General features: G+C 34.9%; 1 protein-coding gene across 2 annotated transcripts in view; it reads right to left on the reverse strand.

Moving 5' to 3' along the window:
* The window catches only part of LOC112043482 (uncharacterized), a 101,287-nt gene that overhangs the window by 47,968 nt on the left and 27,726 nt on the right, over positions 1–25,593 (reverse strand). The window contains exon 1 of one of the 2 annotated variants that reach the window (XM_024078903.2): positions 19,013–19,179. The exons of the other annotated variant lie outside the window; for it this stretch is intronic. Within the exon in view, the coding sequence (XP_023934671.1) occupies positions 19,013–19,053 (41 nt within the window). The 5' untranslated portion in view covers positions 19,054–19,179. Of the gene's footprint in view, positions 1–19,012; positions 19,180–25,593 lie in introns of those variants that run through there. 2 annotated transcript variants of the gene reach the window in all.

Here is a 25,593-nt window from a genome sequence, read left to right on the forward strand (position 1 = left end):
ATACTATCGGGTAAATAAGGTCAATGTTAACTAATTTATACTTAGAAGCAAAGCAAAGATTGTCTGGATATTTGTAAAATAAATAAGATTATAAAATTTGAAAATGTACCTATTAAAAATCTTTTATCGTAATTATATGAAAATTCATACAGTTTTAGCTTCCTTACATTAAATGTGACATTTCTCAATATTTGAACTATAAACATAAACGCACAAATAACAAAGTTATTAGTAATTATGTTTGAATGCCCATACAAATCTAACAATCATTATGACCTACGTCATTAAATCGTACCACTTTGCATGGGGCGTTTTTCAGGGATCCGTGGTAGCGCCGCAAATCTGACTCTTTAAATCCCTGTAGCTCCGAAAGTAATGATCGCAGATACCCTGTTACTTTTACAAACTTGCTTTACTATTAACATACTCCTAATTTATATACAATTTTAAAAAACTGTCATCATCCCTAATTTTTAACCGGGACGAGCTATAAAACAATACCTTCCCTTTAATGATTTTTAGTGGCAGCTCGGAGCTAGGTCTTGGAATGGTGTTACACTCTAGGTCTAATGTACCTAATAGTTAGTCAAAAGTGTTACATACTAAACCAGGTCCCTATTAGGTCTTTATGTCCTTATTTCTTTATTTTATGTATGTAAGTATGTTAATTCAGTATGGCAGCAACATTTTATAATATAGACATGTTATGTGCCTACAAAATCACGGCAAAAAGTGAGCCGAATTAGGGTTACTCCATTGAGCTTACACATGCATAGTTTTGTGTTTAATTCCATTATATATTTATGTATATATTACAGTTTTTAAAGTTCCTGAACACATAACTCGACATTGCATACAATATTTAGGTATCAATAAAATTTTCAATGAAAATAAGACAATTAGCCGCTTTTGTTCGCCTTTGTATTGACTCGCTAGTGACATATATTTTTTTTGTTTTACTCTTTACAAGTTAGCCCTTGACTACAATCTCACCTGATGGTAAGTGATGATGCAGTCTAAGATGGAAGCGGGCTAACTTGTTAGGAGGAGGATGCAAATCCACACCCCTTTTGGTTTCTACGCGGCATCGTACCGGAACGCTAAATCGCTTGGCGGTACGTCTTTGCCGGTAGGGTGGTAACTAGCCACGGCCAAAGCCTCCCACCAGCCAGACCTGGACAAATTAAGAAAATCTCAATCTGCCCAGCCGGGGATCGAACCCAGGACTTCCGTTTTGTAAATCCACCGCGCATACCACTGCGTCACGGAGGTCGTCAACATATCTCTATTACAAAATCTTTGGCCTACAGTGTATGTTCCTATGCCAAAGTGTTAAATATAAAGTTAAAGCAGTTAAGTAATTAACAGTTATTGCTCGTCTAAACTTTCGAACGTCAGATGTTAGATCATAGAGCATTGAAGTGAAATGTCACGTTGCGTGATGTACCGACGTGAAGCAGAGTTATTCGGTAAGGATGTTTTTAACTGGACTGTATTAGTTTTTATTGTACTATTTATATATGTGTGATAAACATGATTTTTCAAACCAAAATAGATAGTATCAAGAAAGAGAACAGAAAAAGTTAAAACTGTTATGTGACAAAAACAAAAAAATAAAACCGACTTCAAATACTATTTCATTAATTTTGATTTCAACACAAAATTACGAAACCGATTTTCATGAAAATCACACCAATCTGGAAGTTACACTCTTTGAAACAAAAAAAATATTTTCAAAATTGGTTAATAAATGACGAAGTTATTCTTTTTTAATGTTTGTTAAACATTAAAAAAAAATCATAAGCGTCGAATTGAGACTCCTTTTTATGAAATCGGTTGAAAATTGTATTGTTAATACCGTCTACCTGACATTGGTATTCTGTTTCAAGTCGGTTTTACAGAAAAAAATATTTGGTATTAATAATATTCCCAAATTCTGAGTTCAATAAACGACCAAATGTCGGATTATAAGGTACACGGTTTTTCGAACTTGTGACAGATTATTAAACAGTGTTTGACACTTGAAAACACCTCAAGGACGGTTTGAGACGTTTTAAAAGCCTACTCGAGCAAATCTTACAAATTTATGGATTAAAAGATTTGTAACAAACTTCAGATCGAGTTCGCTGAATACAAGTGAAAAAGGTTCTTTATTTAGCAGCTTAACTGTTGCCAAAATGTTATGCAATTTTAACCACTTGTAACTGCAATATATAATGGATTAATAATAGTTTTGGCAAGTGTTATGTAATTTTGCAATTGTGATATATTAATGTAACAGATTTAATATCTTTTATTGATATTATACTTATCGTTAAAAGATTTGAGACCAAATATGCATGTGATTCGGATTATGGTCTGATATTTTCATTTGTATTTCTTATTAGTATTTTTCATACACCACAACAGTATTTTTTAATTAATCTACATACCAGTACAAAGCGTGTAAAACCCAGGAAAATTTAATTAAACTAAAAAATTTAATTGCCGACTCATGACGTTATATAAACTCGAAAACAGGTTGACGGTTTTCTTATTAAATCTAACTTAATTAAGAAATCGTTCTTGTATTCGAAATCTTTATCTCTACACTTTCTGCTAGCATATTATTTGTCTGTTACTTACCTTAATATAAAATGTAACTCATATTATCTGGCAAGCTTTGAAATAACGATCTGTTGTTGCATTGGACTTTAAGGTACTTACCTGAAAATAAAAATAACCATTGTTAATAAAAATTATAGGTTATCACACTAAAATACAAATATAGTAACTAAAAATGTCTATAGTGTTAAGTAATTTAAATTTTTCAGTTTATCGTAGCGCCTGTCAATAAAAACGATGGAAATGAATACAGAACAATTATTACAAAAACCATATTATGTGTATAAAAAAATTGATTAAAAATGAACTAATGGATGGAACTAAAAGTTTTCAATTTTTTGTATTTAATTGAAGATAAAAATTCCATCTAACCCATAAATCATCTACAACGAATTCGCGGAACTTTCTTACTTACTTTAACATAATAGACTAGACTAGACAAAACGATCTCATGCTTAATCTAAATATATTCGTCTAGCTTAAATACACTCGCGGACAAAAAACAAACAAGGTTTTGACGTTGTACAAAAAAGTCGGTTCGATGAACTCCGCGGTCTTATACCGATCTCGTTTATATCGATACAACTGGTTTTGATGGCGACTGTACTTTCGATTGGCTTCAAATTGTTACGAACCATTAGACGTTTCCAAACCAAGCTATATAACCGTGTACATACATCGAACCTCAATATAATCGTGAACTGTTACGACTTGTTTGAGCTTTTATTGCAAGCTTTTATTTTGCTCGCTCTGTTGCTATGTGTAAGTCAAATCTACCTGGCTTTGATTTGGACTGAATTCGAAATTATATAAAAATAAATAAAACTCAATAACACTTAATAAAGAGCTGGCTTATTTTTTGCACAAAGGATAAGTCTGGCTATCTAACGTAACGTACGTACCGTAACGTTGGTAATTCAGCCAGTATATGCCCACGTGGAACGGTGGCCCGTTCTGTGGGCATAATTTCTTTAGCGATTAACATAATTTACGAGTAGCTTGAGGTTCTTATTGTATTCTTTCCCAAAAAAATAAATCTTAAAAACTCGTTTTAGACAATGACTTAAATCCCTCATTGACTTATTGCTACTCAACTGCGACCATATAAATGCAAAGTCGCTTATTAACAACAAAAGTTTTTATACAAATAATATCTAAATATTTTCTACAATATCGAGTTGTGTTGAACACACAAAGTGTAAAAACTATAATCATATAATGTAAGTAAGCACACAATTAACCATGTGTGCGCTCAGTGGAATAGCTAAATTGGGATCATTTTTTGCGATGATTTTGTAAGCACGTAAAATATCTATAGTATTAAATATCGTTGGGTGTAAGATAACAGGTTCTACAAAAAATGTGTTTGCCAAACAATAACAACCTGCAAAGGCAGGTGGAACCAAAATATTCCCGCTTGAGCAATGTCAAAAAAAAATAACCTTCAAAATGATGCATTTTGGAGCTGCAGGTGTTAATGAAATGTCAAGAAATTCAGTGAAAAAAACTGCAAGGGCTGGCTCAAAGATGATTTAAATTATTATACCGTTCTTAATTTTTTTTTCTTAGTTCTTAATGATACCTAACCAGTTATCATTGGTAATTATAGTCCTGTTTGCTCCTAGTTATGGGGGACACAACAAAACATTTCAAGCGAATTTCAAATGTGTTTACTTACTGTTGAAATTACCTAAATGAATTTACTTAAATATATCTGTAATGAATATTGTAATAATTTTTATCACTTTCTGTTTCGTTAGTCATCTTAAAAACATGTATAGTTTGTAATTATTATAACAGCTGTTTATTCTACTATTTTCTTTTGGAGTTTTATTTGTTTGAAGTCATTCTTTTTCTTGGACTGTCTTTTATAATAGATTTTCTAGAATGCGTTCTAAGTCATTTGGTTTTTTTTCCAGATACGCAAAAATAATGACTCCCTCCCAGCCTCCTTTTTCTTCTATGAGGGCATCTGGAGTAGGAAGCTAGCTACTAGTTACTCAAATGTACACCTTTAAAAAGAAGCTTGTACTAACGTATAAGCTGCTTGTACGTTAGTAGGTTAGGATAGTAATGTTTGACTTTGTAATCTATTTCGCAGGGAGGTAGTTTATAGTTAAAAGACCTGCTAAGAACTGATTTTATGAGAGGGTCAGAAAAGAGGGTCAGGAAAGTAAGGGGAGTCGAAGCCACGGGCATCCACTAGTTAGGGCTGCAACAAAAAATCTCCTAAAAACTAAAAGCTTAAAGCCCTTCCTAGTACTCAAACCCAGGTCCTTAGTCAACAGCCATGTGGGGCACGTCGATTCTCTGTCTACAATAGCAAAGTTCCGAAAATTACAAAAAGGAATGACATTCGTTATCGACAGGTCACGTGATCTAGTTATCGACTGCATCTGTCGTTTTCATATTTTTTTTAGTTTTCAAAGCGTTAGCGTATGTAGAAAGAGAATCGACGTGCCACATATCTAGAAGCCTGGTAACCACCAGACCAGTGGGATATTTTGTGCAGCTTTCAGCTCAGCAAGAATACTTTTCTACAGATAAAAAAAATATAGTTGATTTGTTGGTAGCTTCAACCCGCGCGTGTAAAACTTTCGTAGCTTTAGTTTGAGGTCAACGTATTGGCACTAAGCTCTCTTTTTAGGTGACACCAATTTGACACGTCACGCTATTGTTAATGACGGCACAGAAGTAGAAAGTGACGCTATAATACAACACGGTGACTCTCGGCGCGATTGATCTGCGTGACCTACAAAGCTCTACGTTGCTGACAAGGTGAAATGTGCTGGGTTTTCTAAGCTAACATTTGTATCTATACCTTTGGGGACGTTGGTAATATTTTGGTTAATAACTGGGATGTTCTTGGTTTGGTCGTTGGGGAAATTGCAAAGTTTAGCATTTTATGAATGAGATTGGTAATAAATTAAATAAAAAAAAACTGTGAAATCGGGAGATCCGCGTCACGAACGAAGATCTTATTCAAAATTAAATAAATGAAACAGCTTACTATCTAAAGTAGTACAGACTTTATGGTAGCCCTTCCATAGAAACTCTTAAAGTTTGAACGTCAAGTGTTTTTTTTCAAGAGCACCCGGCTTCGAAAGATGACAACGGTTGGACGACATACGACTGGGCCGCAGTAAAAGGAAGCGGCTACAATAAGGAAGGCTTTTCACATATTGACCGTCCAATTTTGGTTCGAGGACACGATGATGATAATAATGAGTGTTTTTTGTTTTATTAAAAAAAAAATCGATAACATTTTATAGTCAAATGTCGGTCAGAACTGTAAGATAGCGTAGCAAATAAACAATGATTCAGGTTTGATTATAACGAGGGGCAACCGTTAAAATAACCGTACCTAATTAGACACCGTGGTTTAATTCACATTGTTTTAAAATTTAGGTCTTATGAGCAAAAAAATTGGTAGGTACGTACGAAAAGGATTACGATGCATGTTCAAGTGAGATCGCAAGCCAAGCGGTCATTTGTTTTAAAAAAACATTTAAAAAGTTGTTTAGGCGTGAAAGCGTGACAAACAAACAGGCAAACAAATTCTAAATCAACGAATAAATAGTTAAATCGAAACGATTAAATAGGCAAACAAGCTCCACATTCTTAGATATTTGTAACTATAACTGACGCCGCGACGATTCACCCGCGTGGTTCCCGTTCCCTTAGGAATACGGAAATAATATATAGCCTTCCTCGATAAATGGGCTATCTAATACTAAATTTTTTTTTCAAATCGGACCATTAGTTCCTGAGATTAGCGCGTTCAAGCAAACAAACAAACTCTTCAGCTTTATATCAGTTAGGATATTTACGTATGAACACGTCAGCGAAGCATTGAGAGCACCGTATCTTGACATACTTATTTACTCGTATCTATGCTTCCAAAAATGTGTAATCTCGACCAAAATGTGTGAAATTTGGAAATCTAGAACTATTGTATATTTACACCTCAGCTGAACCAAATTTTAATTTACAATTCACATTGGAATTAGTGATTTGATTTACCTACACTGTTCTAAAAATTAGGTCTTTCAAACAATCGTGTTTTTACATCTATGTTTTCTTTTTGCCAGGGGAAATTTAGAACGATCTTATTAACACCTAGATGATTCAGTGCTTTTCAAATTTGCACTGTTCTTTGTAATGAGGTTTTTAAAATAGAACGAGTAAATATTAGCTTAAGTAGGTTAGGTATAACGTTGGTTCTCCTTTATTATTCTATTTTAAAAACTAAATTACGTGGTTTTTTCAATATTTTGTCCAAGTTTGTGAGGATGTAGGATTTAATCGATTTCTTAAATGGTTTTGTGTTGCTCAACTCCTTAATGGAGTTTTTATTACCATAGTTTTTTGTCCATGGTCGGTCAAATTTTTTTTTTTCTGAAATTCTTTCTTTTGTGTTTGCTAGTCCTATGCTTAAATGTTATAGTAGAATGTAGTGTGTTACTAGTCCTGATGTAATTAGTCTGAGTCTACAAGCCACAACAGATGCCTCCTTATATATACTGACAGACTGCTCCAATACGATTTGCAATATAAATATTAGACAAAGATATTTTGTTTGGCGTGTAACACGCCATGACCATTGGATCGATTTTTACATAATAAATCTTTACATAATGGTACGTATATAAGAGTTATACTATATACATATGTATATTGTTTTTCCTTTCAGTTGTGTGCAGTTTAAGAAATTAATTATCACGTGTCCCAAACGGTGAAGGAAAACATCGTGAGGAAACCTGCATACCAGAGAATTTTCTTAATTCTCTGCGTGTGTGAAGTCTGCCAATCCGCATTGGGCCAGCGTGGTAGACTATTGGTCTAACCCCTCTCGTTCTAAGAGGAGACTCGAGCTCAGCAGTGAGACGAATATGGGTTGATAATGATGATGATGATTTTGTTTTTAAAAAATTGGTAAACTTAAAGTACAAGGTAGGTACTATATAAACAAGATTACCTGCTTATTGAACTTTGGCAAACAGCCATTTGTTATTAAGTTTATTTTCTTATTAGGCATTATCTTAATGTTTTGAGTGTCACGAAGTAGATATTGATGAGAAAACTTTGTAATCACAATGCGTACATTAGTTTGAGTTAGGAGTGAAATAATATTTTTTAAGTATTAATTTTTTTAGAAAGAATACAATAAGGAACTTAAGCTAACTTATACAAATCATGTCCACGTGGAATGGTGGCAAGAATACTGGCTGCATTTCCGCGCAGGACAGCCAGGCTGATCCTTTGCAGAAAAAATAAGCCAGCCCTTCACTCACCAGTCCATGACTCACAGTCTCCACGGCAAAAGGAACAATTAGGGTTAAATTGGAAATGCGACCATTAGTTTTGTATAAAGTCAGTCACTGACAATTCAATAAGCTCACATGCGCTAACGGCTTGACAGCCGATAAAACTGATCGTGTGTTGGTCGCCCTGTGCATGACATCATGCCGAGCGCGACCAATACGATCAGTTTTATAGGACGTGGAGCCGTTAGCGCTGCAGGCATGATCTTATCGGATGGAGTGACGACTTATAAACCTAAGAATACATTATATTCCAACGCATCCAACCTTATAATCGAACCTGCAACTTCCTACAAAAGAGGTCTTATCACGCCAAAAACTCAAAAAGGTCGTTATACTCCATAAAATTGCCACAATAATATATTCAAATAACTTTCCAAAACATTGGTCACAAGTTCAATGTTCCGTGGGAGTTCTCCCAACATTTTGTACACTATAATAAATCAGGACAGGATAAACAAACTCATTTAGAACTCCATCGGACTATTAAGGACTCTTTGTCTTGCAACTTATTATCCTGTCAAAACAACAGCACTATATAATTTTGTATAGATTCGAAGGAATATAAAAAGCCTCCATTATGAATTTCTCACTAATACCTACCTCCTCTCGAGAGCCGGGACAGCCCAGTGGATAGGACCTCTACCTCCGATTCCGGAGGGTGTGAGTTCAAATCCGGTCCGGGGCGTGCACCTCCAACTTTTCAGTTGTGTGCATTTTAAGAAATTAAATATCACGTGTCTCTAACGGTGAAGGAAAACATCGTGAGGAAACCTGCATACCAGAGAATTTTCTTAATTCTCTGCGTGTGTGCAGTCTGCCAATCCGCATTGGGATTGGTGGCCTAGCCCCTCTCATTCTGAGAGGAGACTCGAGCTCAGCAGTGAGCCGTATATGGGTTGATAACGAACCTACCTCCTCAGTAATTCCTCAGTGCCTTAGTAAATCTTTACTCTGACCAAAGTCTTCGAACAGTGTGTATTGCCAGTGATGACTTTCGGATCCGATACCTGGTCGCTAACTGTGGCCCTTATAAAAAGGCTCAAAGTACCTCCGCGGGCGAAGGAGTGAGCTATGCTTGAAGTTTCTCTGCGAGATCGAATCAGAAATGAGGAGATCCGCAGAAGAACCAAAGTCACTGATATAGCTCAGCGAGTCGCGAAGCTGAAGTGGCAATGGGAAACCCCAAGGAGTGAGGACCCCGCACCGGAGAGCGCAGAAAGTGTCACGCAGAAAGTGGTAATCAAGCGGATTGCAGGGAGCAACTGGATGCTCGCGGCTCGAGACCGTTTTGTTTGGAAGTCCATGCAAGAGGACTATGTCCAGCAGTGGACGTTCTTCGGCTGATAATGATGATGATGATCTTCAATTGAGGTACATAAGTCATCAGGGCAGTGTTGCATATATGAAGTGAACGCTACTGGACTAGTTGCTAGACGAAAGTCGGGCTATCATAGCCTTCGCCTGCCTACTTTTTGCTAAGTACTTCGTCCGCGAAAAAATCGGATGACGGAGGGCTTTGTTTTATAATATGAAATCTTATAAACACGACCAAAACTAAGCAAAGCTGGTAAAAAAAGCTGGTATAAAAATTCTCAATTCGTCACGCGTATTTGTTTGCATAAAAATATACTCTATTATGTTTATTTTGAGACGCACTTAACAAGGTTTGAATTATTTATGGCTGCTGCGGTTATAAAATGACTGCAACTCGGCATAAAAGTTGCGTACATTTAAACGTATTCACAGAGGCATAAAAAAGAGGCTTTCGAGGTTTATGCAAAGAGCAACAAAGCGGAAGTCCGTACCGCGATGCAGCGGTGCAGCTTCGTGCAATGCATGCTATTAAAATTGCTGTGACGCAGTCATGATCAATATTTAAGTACTGCGACTCAGTAACAAGTGACTATCATCTCTTGGGTATCTATCTTACCTCCGGGTATATGAGCTATGTTTTCTTTTAGTAACAAAGGACTATAATCTCTCGTTTTCTTATAATAAAAAGTAGCTATCATCTCTTGGGTATCTCTCTTACCTCTGGCTATCAGAGCTATCATAGCTTGAACTATGTTTTCTTTTAGTAACAAGCGACTTTCATCTCTTGGGTATATATCTTATCTCTGGATAAACTTGGGAATCTATCTTACCTCTAGGTATATGAGCTATGTTTTATTTTAGTAACAAGGGACTATCATCTCTTGGGTATAATTCTTACCTCTGGGTATATGAGCTATCATAACTTGATTGTTTCATTTGTTCATAATGTTTATCACAGCCAATGTCTAAGTTATATTGTCAATAAAAAAAACCAGGTTCAGTTACAATCTTTGTTTTAACATAAGTCCACAGAAATTTCTATTAATTTATACGGAAGATAACTAAGTTAAGATTTAGAAGATGCTTAGATTTTCTCTTCTCTCTTTGGACTGTAAATTTTGTAATATCGAGGTAAACGCCCTCATCACGAGTAGTATGAGGCTTCAATGGTGTTAATCAAGCGAAATTTCCTCTCAAAAGGTGCACGTCCACAAGGCAGCATCGAACGCAACGCACGGCTAAGAGTAAATTAACCACAAGGTATAAATAAATTATTTTTTACAGAGTACCTCACAACGAACACTAAAAGACGTGACGTCACACTAAAATAAACATATAAAAGAAAGAAAAGATTAGCTGTAAGTGTAAATTGTTTTAACGCAAGTCTGAAATATACTATTACGTATACTAGTAGGTACTTACATCATGAAAAATTCAAACGGAAATGCAAATCAGCTAGCTGTGCACAGATGTCTGTTACCATGCGTAAGCTTGGCAAAGATACTTCGAAAATGACATGAATATACCTAAAAGTTTTATTTAGTTCAACATTTTTCTTTCAGAGAGGTAACAAAATCTCTGATGCTGATTGATGAAGACATTGTTCTTTTTGACGTCAAAGATACTCAGTGTATTTCTTTTCAAACTCCGGTGTATAGTGTGGGCTTTACTGATAGACATTTCTGACATTAATATTATTGCATAGAGAATGGCTAAAAATGCAAAATTTTGAGGAATTAAGTCGAAACCGTGGTACACTGTTATTGTTTAAGAACGTTGCGGTCGAAGCAGTCCGAAGTGGGCTAGTTGACGTGTACCTTTATAATTAAAGTAAAGTAGGTTCATGAAGGAAAATGTCTGTGCAAATTTTACTTAAATACCGCGAAATGTTTCAAATATTTTCTTACTTGTTTTGTGTACATTTTACTTTGGTTTAACATCCAATGTCGAAAGCTTTCAGGAATCATATTGTAATTTAATTCGCGACGCTTTTTAGGCTTGATGTATAAAGGTCGTTGAACTCTAATGAATGTATTTATTATACATACATGTGACTAAAGGCCTGCGACGGCTAGACTTTCCTCACTTTACAAAAGCTGAAGTTTGTCAGTTCATCTTCCCACCATAGTCAGCTGGAAAGTACATAAGTACGTCGACTCCGTAAGATAGCAGCTGAGGCACAAACTGCTACCTGGCAGCTGATAATATTATTCAATCACAAACGAACTTTAGAAATACATGATGTGCGGGTTTCTTCCCGTGAAATGATGCGGGGTACGGGCCTCGAGGGATTCCCCCGCGCAAGGACCCTCTGGGTACTTACGGGTACGGGAAAATATAGGTACCTACGTAAGTACGTATTAATGAAATCTGTCATATTCCAAAGCCATAGGTCGCCATCTTCATTCTGTGTTTCTGTGTTCAAGCCTAGACACGCTAATTCAAATAAAAATAACTTCGTGGAAATCTTAGAATTTATAAAATTAAAATAAAATTATTTAGTTAGTCATGCCAAAAGGCAAACGTAAACGTAAAAGTAATAAAAAATACGAAGATATTAGGAAAAAATTACGGAAAATCGAGGCAAGACTCGATAGGTCAACGCGGCGTCGAACCGTATCTTCAGGGGCGATGATGTTAGAAGAAAAACATCATTGTTCAGGGAGTAAGTATAATTATGATCGAACTTCACTTCCAGGTAAGTTCGTTTGATCCTTAAAAATATAAGATAGTCTGGCAATAACAGGCTCGTTCCATATTTTTTTAAAGATGTCACATTGGACACGACGTCATTCGTCGTAGTAAAATTGTCGTTTTCATTCCACTTTCATAACATTCCTTATCATGCATTTGTAATCGTCAAAGTCAGCTCATCCGAGTAGAGTACCTACAAAAGCTTTCAAATAAATTAAAGTGACATTTCTAGAAATATCTACGCTAAAAGCGTTATCGTTTCCAACTATTATCGTTATTTATAACGAGCACCACCACCTCGCATTATTAATTTTAAGCTAGCTACTTACCATCAGTGGCGTGCACTTCATAGATGCAAAAATGCTTTGCCTACCCTGATGACACATTGCGAACCTGTGTCTGTAGCCATGAGGCATGCTGATTCTCTTTCTACAAATGTTAACTCTTCTTGATCACGTGACCTGTTGATAGTGAAAGTCATTCCCATACATTCTTTAGTTTTCGAAGCGTTAGCGTTTTTAGAAAGAGAATAGACGTTACACATGGCTAAGGCCGCTGTATTGGCGAAGGAATTTTCCATTTTGTGCAGTTTGTACGTATGATGCCTATCCTAGTCAAAAACCCTATGCACGCCACTGCTCACCATCCAATAAGCCCACATGCCTGCAGCGATGCAGCTGACGGCAGGACATCCGATAAATCTGATTTACGGAATTGAAACAGCGCCATCTAGTGGCACTAGTGCACAACTGTTTCAATTCCTTAGAAATATGCCGCATATAATATGCGTCTACGTTTACGCGATCGTCACAGTATGAAAATATTGAAAACTCCCACTAGGCACTCTGTATCACGCACATCGCGACCAACATACGATAAGTTATTGCTCGTGAAGTTATCGGATGGTGAGTGGCTAGCATTATTCATATTTTGTTATTTTTAACTATGTGCCAAATCAAATTAATTAAATTAAAGGCCAGCGGAATGAGATAAGGATTTAGTTAAAAAAAAAAAACAAATACAAATTATGAGTTCATTTATAAACTATTAAAATGTATACAAATAGGATGTACGCACACGGCCCTATTTATAAACACATTTCAAATTAAAGCATCAAAATACTTCAAAATAAAGTGAACTTTAAATAGTTGTGATTAGGTTCGCTTTACTTTGAATTAAATTGATGCTTCAACCAAAACTTAAAGTTTTAGTCTAAATAATTCAATATTTAGAATTCATTTACATTACCCAATAATTAGCGAACTATTTTAATGAATTGTGTACACGCCCGTAGTTATAGTATTTAATGAACCGCACGTTCATTAAAAATACCTATCGTTAACTATCCCACAGGATTACTATTTTAATAGGCATGCACGTCTGCCGAAGATATAAAAACTTTGTGGTAATGGCAGATGAGCAAAGCGAATAACATTGGGGATTAGTATTAAAATTACAAAAAGTATTTATTTTCGTGCCGTGATTCCCTAGTGGATAGAGCCGTCATGGCGCGGTGGATATGACCTTCGATTAGGAGGGCGTAGGTTCAAATCCGATCTGGGGACCATTAACTTTTCAGTTATGTGTATTGTAAGAAATTAAATATCATGCGTCTCGAATGGCTAAGAAAAACATCGCGAGGAAACCTGCATACCAAGCATACCATGGAATGAACTTTTACTCTATGGACTCATTACAAGCTCGTATTCGAGGTGGATTTTTTAATTTTATTTCGACTTTTTACAAACGAACGCATATGTCTGGAGGTGTGGTATTTAGTATTAAAAATGTTTGCCATGTGAAGAGTTACTCTGTTTATCTAAAAAGGATAGCGACTCTATGTTCAAAATTCCCACTCTCGTAAAAATTATATTAAAGTTGCCAATTGGACTCTCTCTTCTATTGTAGATATCTCTATGACATATCTGTAATGCAGGCATAACTTTATAATCACTGGGGACATATTACTCATTACTAGATTGCTGATATAATAATGTGAATAACATTACACCTTTGGGAATACATCCTGTGAGCTATTAACCCTTTTTGCAATACTTAGTAATTACGCAAAAAGGTTAATTATTAGGTAGCTTGCATTAAATAAAGCGAGCTCAATACTATAACAAGTTCTTGCAAGCCTATATCCGCCTATAGCCTATATCAATGAGCATACATGAAGTGATGATGAATTAAATTACTTATTAGTAGATATAGATTATAATCTATATCTACTAAACACTTATCTATATCTACTAAACACTATCTACTAAAACTTTTTTACATATAATGTAAAAAAGATGGTATTGCCTGAATCTATACTAATATTATAAAGCTGAAGAGTTTGTTTGTTTGATTGAACGCGCTAATCTGAGGAACTACTCTGGTCCGATTTGAAAAATTCTTTCAGTGATAGATAGCTTTTTTATTGAGGAAGGCTATAATAGGCTATATTATATTTTCAAAAAAATAATCAAAGGTTAGAATAAAATAATGAACAAACTCAGCAAAAATTCGTACATAGTAATTATCGAAAATATCTATACTAATATTATAAATTAAAAGTATAAGTAAAATTATAAAAAAAAAATCGTCGAAAGTAAGTCTGTCTGTCTGTTAACTTTTCACGGCTAAACAGTTGAACCGATGAAGATGAATTTTGGTATACTTACAAACGGTACCTTGGAGTAAAACATAGGATACTTTTTGACCCTAACATAAAATTAGAAGGGGTGTAGGTAGGGGTTGAAATTTAGTATTACAGTTTTAACAATTTGTTCATAAATCATAAAAAAATACGAAATATAATGTGATTCAAGAACTTTTAAAATTCAACCCCTAAAGTAGTGATAGGGGTTCAAAGTTTACATTGATTTCCACGCGGACGAAGTCGCCGGCGTCCGCTTGTATATTCATAAATGTGTAACTAGAGTTAACGCGAGCTTACGTTACAACTGCGGAAGATTTAAATTAAATCTTGTTATCTATTTAGCCGCTCAGTTAATTACTGTTAGTAGCGCAGTGTAATGGAGAATTAACTCGCGTCTCTAGTGTTACGGTATGCCGCATAGCTATTACTGCACTGTACCATCTTGTAAATATTTAATGCATCGGCAGTCCAGTGTTTAAATTAAGGGTTGAATTGTTACAATTTTGAAGCGATTCCACTACGTTGCCTTATTATCAATCTATTTTAAAAGCCTAACTCAGTCAACCCAAAAAGATTAAGACAAATACCAATTCTATAAGAAGGTTGTAGTTCTAAGGCTGTACCTTAACTTATATCTGAGATATCGATTTTTTAGTTGATATGAGAAGACCCGAGAAGAAGTTATAATTAACTTGTTCTTAAAATAATGAAAATAAATTTGATTAATATGCTCAGAACAATTAGATATGGTTAATATATTTTATATAACATTTTATAAACAAACCATACATAAATTAAAACAAATAAGTTATGAAATGACATGCGTTTTCTACCTTCAATTCTAATTCCTTTGTTGGTAAACAGTACTCATCAAGAAAGGCTGTATGTAATATATGCGTCTTATGACCGTATGCCCTAAGATCCGGCATTAAAAATATATACCCTCATCTGTTATTTATTAGTGATAAGAAATTAATGCTAGATAATATATCTCAATACGAAATTTCAGCTAATTCGGTTCAGTAGTCGAGGCGTGAAAGAGTAACAAACATTCATATCATCAAAATCATCAGTTTTCGCAAATCTCCGGAAACTATGTATTTTTTCGGGATAAAAAGCCTATGTGTTAATCCAGAGTAAAATCTATTTCCATTCCAAACTTCAGCGAAATCGCTTCAGTCGTAGCGGCGTTAAAGAATAACAAACATCCAAACAAACATCCAAACATCCAGACAAACTTTCGCTTTTATAATATTAGAAGAATCCTAAATGAGTATCATATGAGAGTATATATTCCTTAAGCCGGATCTCGTACTAGTTTTGGCCTCATGTCCAGCGGTGGGCGTCCAACGGTGGACGTCCAACGGTTAATAATGATGACGACGATGGTTAATATTGGAATGGCTATAAATAAACTGCACTGAGTATGAAAATTAGCACTTTAATCCACACGATTAACACGCCAAATATTTATTTATAAATAGCAAAAACCTACTCATTATAAACAAAATATTACGTACATTATAGGTACTTTTGCATACATAACGTTAATGTACCACGTAATTTATTTTCGGCAAGGTCGATTTATATTTTATTTATGTAGGTATATCGCCAGACGAGTAAAATGTGTGTGTTTTTCTTAAAAGAAAATTAACTTTTTATTTATTGTCATGTTTTATTTAACACTTCACTTAGCATTGAGTGAACTGAATAAAAAAAAATTCTAGGTAAACTACTACCTTCTTAATCGTTCACTCTTGACAGAGTGGTCGTAGTTGCAATGATGAGCGACGCCTTCTGTTCAATGCTCCTTCACTTCTGGCGTTTGTCATCTTTAGATGTACCTATCTACTTATCTAAACTATAACATTCTGTAAATGTTTTAATTTTTTGTCTGTCCGAGCTTTTGTTGACCGGGCATCACGCTGAAACTACTGAATCAATTCAAATGAAACTTAGCACGGTTTGATACCCTAAGAACTATTAGAAGACCTTATACGATATTTTTGGCACGTAATTACATAAAATCAGAAGGGAGTAAAATACTGGTTAAAATTTTGTAAGGAAATTAAAGTCCTTCATTCTTCATGTTCATCATTATCAACCATATTCGGCTCACTGCTGAGCTCGAGTCTCCTCTCAGAATAAGAGGGGCTAGGTCAATAGTCCACCACGCTGGCCCAATGCGGATTAGCAGACTTCACACACGCAGAGAATTAAGAAAATTCTCTGGTGTGCAGGTTTCCTCACGATGTTTTCCTTCACCGTTTGAGACACTTGATATTTAATTTCTTAAAATGCACACAACTGTAAAGTTGGACCGTCCCGGACCGGATTTGAACCTTCGCCCTCCGGAATCGGAGGCAGAGGTTATAGGTATCCACTGGGTTATCACGGCTCCGTGTTACATATTGTTAAAACTACCAGAAACATACTCAAAATAATGTAATTCAAAATTTTTCAAAATTCCAAACCCTAAATAAAGGGTTAAGAAAGGGTTGAAGTGTTTTGTAAAATGATTAGTAGACTTTTTAACATAAACTTCATTTTTTTAGAATTGCAAAATTATGTAAACAAATATGGCCGTATTCATCACTGACATTAGTTGTGACGTCATCCTAGGGATGGGCCGTTGATGAACTATATCGAGAATTAACTACTACTAATCGAATTTTATATCAATTGTAAAAAAAATCACTTTACTTAAAAACTCACTTCTAAGTTGGCAACACTAATCACACAGTCAAAATACGCGCGATATTAACTATCTACCTCTTTCTGTTGCATATTAATTAATACCTATCAAATAACATTTTTTTCATTTGTATCTGTTTGTTATAAATTAAAAGAGTACTAAAAAATTTAGGCAGTACTTGTTAACGCATTATCTTTTTTTAACATATAAGTACGTAACTAACTAAACAGCGCTATGAAAAAATTACTTTATTCAAATTACTCAATTACGATATCGATACTGAACGGAATACATTCGATATTTACAATCGGTAAATCGTTCATTTTTAATCTGTGGTGACAATTTTACTTGGCACAACCTTAGAGAGACGAAACGTCAAATTAACATTTAAATGTAATCTGTGTGCATAATTTTGTGTTTAATTTCGTTTATTTCTAAAAATTTTGATTAAACCCTGTGTAAATTAAAAAAATGTTACGTTTGTATGATTCTCCATAGGTGGATTGTAAAGAACAAAGTGTTTGTGCGTGTTTTAATAGTTTGATGGTTCTGAAAACTGTTATGAAAGTTTGGCATCGACAAAAGGGTTTGTTTATTTACCAAATAGCGCAATTCAATCTGGACATGGTATACGTTTACATAAAACGTGCAAAAATATTAATAGATGGGGGTGAAATAAGGGTTGAAAGTTTAAATTAAGTTACACGCGGATCAAGTCGCGGGCTTCCGCTAGATCTCTTAGTAAAACTTATATTAAATACCGGTAGTATGAGTTTACACTGTACCATGTACATAATATTACAGTAACCATTTATGGATCAACCATTTTAATAGTGTCCCATAAATAGATAGCGTTACTAATAAGAAAGGACACAAAGAAAAATATATTGCCTATACCTCCTTAGTTCTATATACTTGGGGGGACCAGGCAAGAATCCTTTGTCATAGCTGGATCAATTAATTTAATTTCCTTCATAACGACAAATCTCTTTAATTTTTAAGTCTCTTTACTTAAATCTCTACTTTTATTGTAAATAATAATTTAAAAATTTTCTTCTCCACTTTTTTCTATTTGATGATTCATTGTCAAGAACAAAAAATAATAGGAAAGTTTTAGATTTTGCTTCGGTATCACTTTAAAGGGTTGAAATTTTCAACCCTATAAGGGAGAAGCTTTTGTCTGTTTTGAAGTCTGCTCTTTATCGTACTTAATTCACGAATATCTTGATGTTCTTATAGAAAATAAATATATTGTATAAACAAAAATATGAGAAATAGAAAAGTGGGTGCAATTTCAATCAAAATTTTAATCAAATATTATATACGTCGGTAATATTATATTATTTTGATAAACCCATTTATGATAGACAGATAAGAATACAATACCAATTTTATATTTTTATAAATATTCCACTACCAAACATTCATTTTCTATGTAATTTAAACATAGAGTTCATTAAAAAAATAAAAGTCCAAGCCTTTGAAACTTATCCAGCATAAAAAAGGCAATATTCGATTATTTTCAAGAGTAAATAATACATGAACAGGCGATTCTGATGCATGCAAAAGCAGCAGTATCTCTAATTTTATAAGTACATAAATCAGCCAAAGTTTATAATACAAACGTTTATAGTGAATTATTTGATACACACACAAAAAATCTTTACTCCCGCTAGCCGAACGCTTAATATAATCTTCACGTTCAAAGTTTTAGAAGCTTTCGTTACTCACCAAACCGGTTGCCCCTTCATGCTATCCAAACACAAGTGCATCACCCTCAATAACAAAAACTAATCACACTGGTCATGTTTGGCACTCAACACGATAAAAATTCAATTTAGACACCATCACTATCTAAACGTCCTGTCACGAAGACAGTCAGCGTTCGACTGGCGTCGAGTCAGTCTACATACCACGCCGCGACGTACTACGTCTACGGTATTGAAAAGTTTAACGTGAAACCGCGTCACTGAAAAATCAACCCTAGCTTTTACTATTAAAGCTTTTTTTGTATTGTATTATATGACGCACTGAGATAAAAACGTGGCATTTGAAAGTAAGCTCTATTTTAAAAGCGAATAGTTCGAGTTTTGTTTGTGTTGGTGCGGTGTTTACAACAGTTGGGATCGATCGCGTGTTAAAACTAGATGCGGAGGAAAGTAAGTAGGCGCATTTCCATGGATGCTGCAGGTTAGGTTAGGATTTACGAGGCGCGGTCAACTGTCGCATCTGGTCGCTTAATTTGCATACTATACCATCTGTTTCTTCCTGGATCTAGAAATTGAACTATTATTGATGACTATCTTTATAAAAAAGACTAGCAAACGACATGCTTTCACCCGCGTAGTTCCCGTTCCCGTAAGAATAGGGCGATAAAGTATAGCCTATGACAATCATTAATAACGTGGCTTTCTAGTGGTTTAAGAATTTTCAAAATCGGTATCCAACCTACAGTAGTATTGCTGTAAAAACGGAGTAACTTCTCCCGTTTTCCCAACATTTCCCTTCACTGCTCTGCTCCTATTGATCGTAGCGTGATGAAATGTATACTATAACCTGCCCAGGAGCATGAAGAATAAATTGTACCAAGTTTCGTTAAAATCCGGCGCGTAGTTTATGCTTCTATAACGAACATACAGACAGACAAAACTTTTACTGATTGCATTTTTGGTATCAATATCGATCACCAATCATCCCCTGATAGTTATTTTGAAAATATATTTTATGTACAGAATTGACCTCTCTACAGATTTATTAGTATAGAAGGATATATAGGTACCCACATGGAAGCAACATGCTCTGTTTTCTTCTACAAATAAGAACAGTAAAATTCTATTTTTCAAGAGAACAACTTTGAGAGTTTATCGTCGATTTCTTTTAATACACTAAGCTTTCTAAACCGAAGTAATATTGACTTTTTACAAAAGCTTCTATAGAATAAAACCACTTGAAATAAATTGCTTTCATTTGATGTTATTAAATTATCAAAGTTCTATATAGTGACTATATAGGCACTGGCAACACAGATAACTCATAACTGTTACAATTTATGAGTAATATGTAGTTATATTTAACGTCCTAATATCTTTAAATAATCACTTAAGTTTAGTTAAGTTAAGTTTGTTTGCTTGCTTGCTTGAAAACGCTAATCTCCGGAACTACTCGTCTGATTTGAAAAGTTCTTTCAGTGTCAGATAGCCCATTTATCGAGGAAGGCTATAGGCTGCATATTATCACGCTAAGACCAATAGGAGCGGAGCACCACTGAAGAATGTTTCAAAATCGGGGGATCTTTTCCTATTGAGAGCTTACGCTGCGTAAACGATTGAAGTATCGCAAAAATAATGTACGACAGAATTGTTCCCCTTTAAAAGTTTAAAAAAAAAAGTCCGTGACAGTTCCCACAGGATTCGTTAAGAACTGAAAATGCGGACGAAGTCGCGGGCGTCCGCTAGTCTGTCAATAATATGTAGCTAAAAACATTTTATTTGATTCCGACTCGTTTCAATTTCGTATTTAGAACCACACTCGAAGCCAGTGCACCTGAATGCATTTTGTACGAGTAAGTCCATACACGTTTCTTGTTAAAAGTTGCTAAGCTTCCGAAGATGTTAAAATATTTTTATTTGAAAATGAGGTAAAGATTATTCTACCCACGAATTTAAATCGGTCTTGTTTGTTTTTTTCAGGACTGATTTTCCTCTCGTTTCCATCTAAACGGAAAACTTGCCCTTCGATAAACCAAAAAAATATTTCATTTTTAAAGAGCAACTGTTTCCCGAACCAGTACAGTACAGCTAGGGTTGCCAACCGTAATATAATATATAGTATTGTACTATTTTTATTTTTGCCTATATACTTATTTTTACGCGCAAAAATATTTTCAAAACTGAATTCTAACAAACAAATCTAATTTGAAAAGCTTTATGGTGATTTAATCGAGTTTCGAACTTTAAACGAATGAATTACAACAAAATTAGCTTTTGGTTTTCAAAACATAAAAAACTAAATGTGAAAAAGACATTTATTAAAAACGTATGACAATTATTGACAGTCTTATTTTAGAAGAAAATATATTGAAAAATGCAAATAAATATTGCTTGTGTTGTTTTTTTTCGCTTATTCAGTAAAATACTATGTTATCTTTAAGCTTACTATATTTTTTTGTGGCTAAATCTGTGAAATACTATATTTCCCTCGATAAATTTTGGCAACCCTAAATACTAAAGTATCTATAAATAGTCAAACTTGTCGTTTAAAAGTGCATAAAACTGATGCAAAAATATGATTGGTGAAAGCTTAATTAAAAAAAAACGTTAATTAAAAAAACATTTATAAATGATCCCGTATGATTCGCGCTGCAGGCATTTTATTCTCAAGTGGATTCTAAATGTCACCGCACCCGCAATGCCGCGAGGTCTTTTAGATAGAATCCAAATTGCATTTCCAATCTAATCCAGATATATTTCTGATACTTCGTCGGATTCTAATTTCTATAAAAATTGGGCGATCAAGACTTTATTGAAATTATTGTAAGTAAATCTATATTTTACGATGTAATTATTTTTTATTTAATAAGTGCTCAGGATGTAAATTGCAATTGTTGTCCGTATTTTAGGGTCATATATTTTAACTGCCTATAAAAATATTTTAAAAAGGAAAGATTTTGATTTTTTGTTTGAGTTTAATAATCTATGAAACTACTGGACCGATTTGAAAAATTCTTTTACCAATGGAAAGCTAGATTATCAAAGAGTAACATGGGCTACCCATATTTTATACTCGTATTATTAGCGACACCGCGGGTTTTTGCTAGTAGGAAGGACCTGACCATTGACATTTTACATATTTTACCCATCCCTATGATAAAGGGGAAACGGAGGCCTGGTCGTAGACGTACATCTTGGCTCAAGAACTTACGCCATTGGCTTAATATGAGTACCAGATCACTCTTTCAGGCAGCAGTTAACAAAGTGAAATTAGCCTTAATGATTGCTGACCACCGATAGGAGATGGCACTATCAGAAGAAGAAGACGGTAAAGGCATCAAATGAAAGGATTTGATAAGAATAAAACAAAAAAACTAACGCTAAATGCGGACGGCTAGGGATAGTATTGTTTAGAAGTCAATGCAAAGAGTGAGTCCAGAAGTGGACGTTCATCGGCTGTTAATGATAATGATGATGAAGCTTAGTAATTGCAATTTTTTTTTTAATGCAAAAAGGCTCGCGTTTGACCATGATCTAACCTGACGATAAGTGTAGATACAGTCTAAGACTGGACACGCTTGCCTAGAAGGTGCCTCTCTCTCTCTAGTCGGTCCCTCATGACTGAGGATCGTGACCACCTTGGCGAGTCATCGTTTGCTTTACAATGCTCCTCCATCGAGTACGGTCGGTACGGAGAAGGTGCCTATTCACTCTTGTTTTGAAGATACCAAGTTATAAGTCAGGAAACACAGACTTGGGAAGGGTATTCCAAACCTTAGCCGTGCGTATGAGAAAAGAAAACGCAAAGCATTTGTACGGGTCCTAGGGATATCTACAACATAGGGATGAATATATTTTGTCTTTGAGTTTAAGCGAAAGGTCTCATCCCGAAATCTTGAAAACAGATTGACGTACTTGAAATTTGGCAGGGGGGTTGTTTACAGTTAGTAGAGATCCACTAAGAACTAATATTGTGAAGACCGGATTAAAGAGATCAAAGGGTGGACGAAGTCGCGGGCGTCCGCTAGGGCATATTTAAGAGTTTCCACAATAACAAATTACCGCGCAAATCGGTCTAACAACCACGAAGAAATCGGTTTGCATATAAAATACGTTTCGAATTTAGAATTTCTTTTACGAAACGACTTTCTAATTGGCTCTTAAATCAATAAATACTCGTAAATTACCGAGTCAATGATCAATTTAAAACTACTTATCAGAACAAAGGAAAACAGCGTTTCCATGAATTTTCCTTTTTCCGTTTCCCTCATTGTTTGTATTGAAAATTTGTTGTCAATAAGATTTTTTTTTTATAAATTGGTCCTGAAATTGTAAATAATGGAATATATATACAGGTTGCTCTGGAGTATTTACCATAACTTCACAGTATTAACAAGTTCACTTATCGGAGCCGAACTAATTCATTTTAACTAAACTTGCACTCCTTGCATTTTAAAATACATAATGGTATTGGTAAGACTGTCGATATCGACGAGATATTGCAACTGGCTCTCCGCACTTCACTAGTAAGCTACGTCATGATATTTATCAATGAATAAGTTTGGCTAGGTCATAATATAAGGATGCGATTGAAGGGACACAATTTACAAGATCTAAGATTTAGAACACAGCCTGAAGAATATAACCCTAGAGTTATGGGAAATACTCCCGAGCATCCTGTATATGTATATTATCAATATAATTTTGATCAGACGATGCCCATACTGCTGGATGTAGGCCATTTATAATCTTTGAGCTGCCTGCATCAGCAGCTCCCTGCAACTTACACACCTTGTGGGGTATCGACGATTGTGGTGAATTTCGCGGAATATTGTTTTTCATGTTTCATGGTCAGAGCTTAACTTTGATCACACCGTATGTTTTAAACAATATTTTAAAATAATTCTCTGTATCACAAAAAAAACGACTTCTTAAATCTTCGTCTATCCTGATGGTATAAAAAAACTTCTTACGAAAAAACACAAGCCAAGTATTACGAAAAAGTAGGCCCTTTAACTAGAGAGTCTGTAAATTATTTTTAGGAAGTACATATATAAAAAACAACTCTAAAATGTATATCTCTACGCAGACTTTCGTTTTTTTTTTCACTAAGATCACATGTTTCATTACTAATACCCAGCGAAGCCTTAACAGTTATTCTATTTGTAAAGTCTTTGCTTTGGGAATATCACGTTTCTTCTGCTAATTGAATGAAACGCTTCAATTAACTGGTGTTAAAGTAAAAGTGAAATAGGATTGGTTTAAAAATCCAATCACAGTTAGTCAAGGACATTTTCCAACACGTGGTTAGTTGACACCCGTCATAAACCGGTATATTTAGCTATTAATGTCGGCCAAAGGTTAAAATTATTTAATAGGGATGATGACAGTTTTTTAAATTGTATATAAATTCAAAGTATGCTAATAGTAAAAGACTTTTGTAAAAGTAACAGAATATCTGACTGAAGTATTATTTACCCGAATGTCTCATAAAAATCAATACATTGAAACCATCATCCATCCATCATCCCCACTAAACGAAAGCCGGTTTTATATTTTACTTCTTTTTTCGATACTTACGCCTCGCGTGATCACCGCGTAGTCCCCGTTCCCGTGAGAATACAGAAATAAAATATAGCCTATGACACACGAATAACATGGCTCTCTAGTGATGCTTCTAGTCTAAAAGATTATTTTTAGTCGGTGCAGTAGATCCAGGGATTACCCCTATATTAGTATAGATTGATTGTATAGATTGTCAGCCAAAGGTTATAATTATTAAATTAAATTAAAGACGGTTTTATTTTTAACTCCTTTTTGTTGGCGTTACTAAAAGCACTGTTGGTTCAGTGGTTAGCCTATGTAGTTTCGGATCACGAGGTTTTGGATTCGAGTCCTGGGTTTGACAACAAACAAAGAGCTTTAAGTTTTCAGTAAAAAATATCTGCCGGGAGTTTGAAAGTTGGTGGTGTTGTGTCTCGGATGGTTCCGCTCATTATCATTAACTGGTCGCTGCAGAAGAAAATATTATCATCCTTAAGTTAATTAAAGTAAATTAAGTTAGCCAACCTGCATTAGAGTAGTGTGGTAGGCCTAAGCTCCATAACCTCTCTTCTAAAAGGAGAGAGGCTTGAGAGGTTCGTTAAAATAAGATGATGATAATGATGGTGATGATGATGATGATGATGATGATGATGATGATGATGATGATGATTATATGCTAGCTGAGCTATTCCCACTAGTTCACTTCTAATCCATTGATCGTGTTATCGCGAATAGTTGGGTCATTGCTATGTGTGTGGCCAAACATTCGCAAATATATCTGCCACTTTGGGATAAATAATGGGCTCCGACTTCGCAAATATTGTAGCGAACATTACTGCGATGTGTGTGGCCAAGGCGTAAGTCAAACTTACAAATAGCACAAACAAAATATGACACATATTACATACTAGCTGACGCTGCGCGGTTTCACCCGTGTGGTTCCCGTTCCCGTATGAGTATGGGGATAATATATAGCCTATAGCCTTTCTCAATAAATGGGCTATCTAACACTGAAAGAATTTTTTAAATCGGACCAGTAGTTCCTGAGATTAGCGCGTT

The sequence above is a fragment of the Bicyclus anynana genome, chromosome 12 (assembly GCF_947172395.1).
Source record: "Bicyclus anynana chromosome 12, ilBicAnyn1.1, whole genome shotgun sequence".
Lineage (NCBI taxonomy): Eukaryota > Metazoa > Arthropoda > Insecta > Lepidoptera > Nymphalidae > Bicyclus > Bicyclus anynana.